At 42.3% G+C, this 1,522-nt stretch overlaps 1 protein-coding gene across 1 annotated transcript; it reads right to left on the reverse strand.

Moving 5' to 3' along the window:
* Nucleotides 1–8: 8 nt before the first annotated feature.
* LOC111665337 (obscurin-like) lies at nucleotides 9–1,390 on the reverse strand (the record flags this gene model as incomplete). Its single annotated transcript, XM_023420313.1, has 5 exons — nucleotides 9–130; nucleotides 320–478; nucleotides 571–735; nucleotides 993–1,094; nucleotides 1,231–1,390. Coding segments are annotated over 5 exons (708 nt in total), but the record flags the coding sequence as incomplete, so codon positions are not given.
* Nucleotides 1,391–1,522: the final 132 nt, after the last annotated feature.

The raw sequence follows: 1,522 nt of genomic DNA on the forward strand, positions 1-1,522 counted from the left end.
GCCAGGGCAGTTTCACCAGTGTGGAGCGGCCCTGCAGTGTGTACCTCCGCATTGAGCCCCTGTGCTCATGCCACAACCCCCAAGACTTTTCATCTCCACCCATAGTCTCCTTTATTTCCACATCATTCAGCTGAGCAGATAAGTGAGAAGGATGGTGAGGTCAAAATGTGGAAAAAGAAATCAGAGTAAACTGTGCTAATAGTAGTAGTAACAGTAATCGTCATGGAGTGTGAAAAGCTATGATATTAAATAGTTTCTTTTTTGTATTGCCCCACGAACACAAGTAGATTTAGTAGGAAAACAGGAGCATAGATGCTACCTTCATTTTGTTCTTGAAGGTATAGGTGTCACTGTTCATGCCAGTGTCCCTTTTCAGTTTACACAGTACGATACATTCCTTGAAGAGAAAGACTTGTCTCTGATGCCCTCTAGAGGCCGTCTTAATTTCTGGAGATTCCTCCCACACTGTGAAGACTCCCTGGAGGGAAGAAGGCAAGTGAAGACCATGCGATGACCATATGTCAGCCTAACTCGGAATTAAATGAAAACATGGCAGTCTTCTGTAGTTACCTGTCGCACAGGCTCGCCCAGGGCAATTAGAGGAGCTGGGTAGTTCTCAATGAGGGACACTTGGTGCAGGTTGTCAGACCTCCAGGGCAGACAGGACACCGTAGAGAAGGCATCCTCTAACAGACAGCAGCTCTGACCACCTTTGGCTTTGTTCTTGATAAACTCCTGGCAAAAAAAAGTTTTTCATTTACATCTAGGCAATCAGCTGACAAATTTTCAAGAAGACACTGCAACGCGTGCAACAGCAGAACAAGCGTAGCTCGTTAAATATGTTTAGTTGAAATAAATATCCAAGATACAAATATTCCTGTTTCTCTACAATATTCCTGTTTGATTGTGAGGGGCACAATAAAGAATCAAACAAAAACATAGTTTAGTCTGTGGAATTCTACACAAATTTGTAAAAGAAACTGTATGCTGACCTTGAGTAAAGCCTGGTAAGTTTGAATCCTCTCCACTGGTCGCTGGAGGAAGGTAAGGACATCCATGACAGGTGCGTCAGGCTTACCAGATTCTCCTAACTCCTGAAGTGTAATGAGCAACATATTAAAGAAATAAAGAACATTAGATATGTGCAACAATGCTGCTACTCAGCAACTTAGTTTCCACAATATTCATGTTAAAGGTTTATGTTTAAATCCAAACAGATTTTGTCAATACTTTGAAATACTGCTGGGTAGCCTTGTCGTTGACGCAGGCTTCTGCTTGAGCTTGTCCCACCATGTAGTGAAGATACTTTTCAAAGTCCTCAGTGTGCTTGATCAGATGCATGGCCACATCATCGTCTGTGGCACAGCCTCTCAGACCAGGAAGGATGCACCTGAAGTGAGAGGCAGTGTCAGGAAAAAAAAAATCAAAATCAAGAAGTAAGGCTTGAGAAAAAATAGAATGAATTACATACAATATAGTAGAAGTGTGATACATTTCTTGTGTGTGTGTGTGTGTGTGTGTG

This window comes from Seriola lalandi, unplaced genomic scaffold, assembly GCF_002814215.2.
Source record: "Seriola lalandi dorsalis isolate HSWRI2012SDOR001 ecotype SW California unplaced genomic scaffold, Sedor1 jcf7180002002195, whole genome shotgun sequence".
Taxonomy (NCBI): Eukaryota; Metazoa; Chordata; class Actinopteri; order Carangiformes; family Carangidae; genus Seriola; species Seriola lalandi.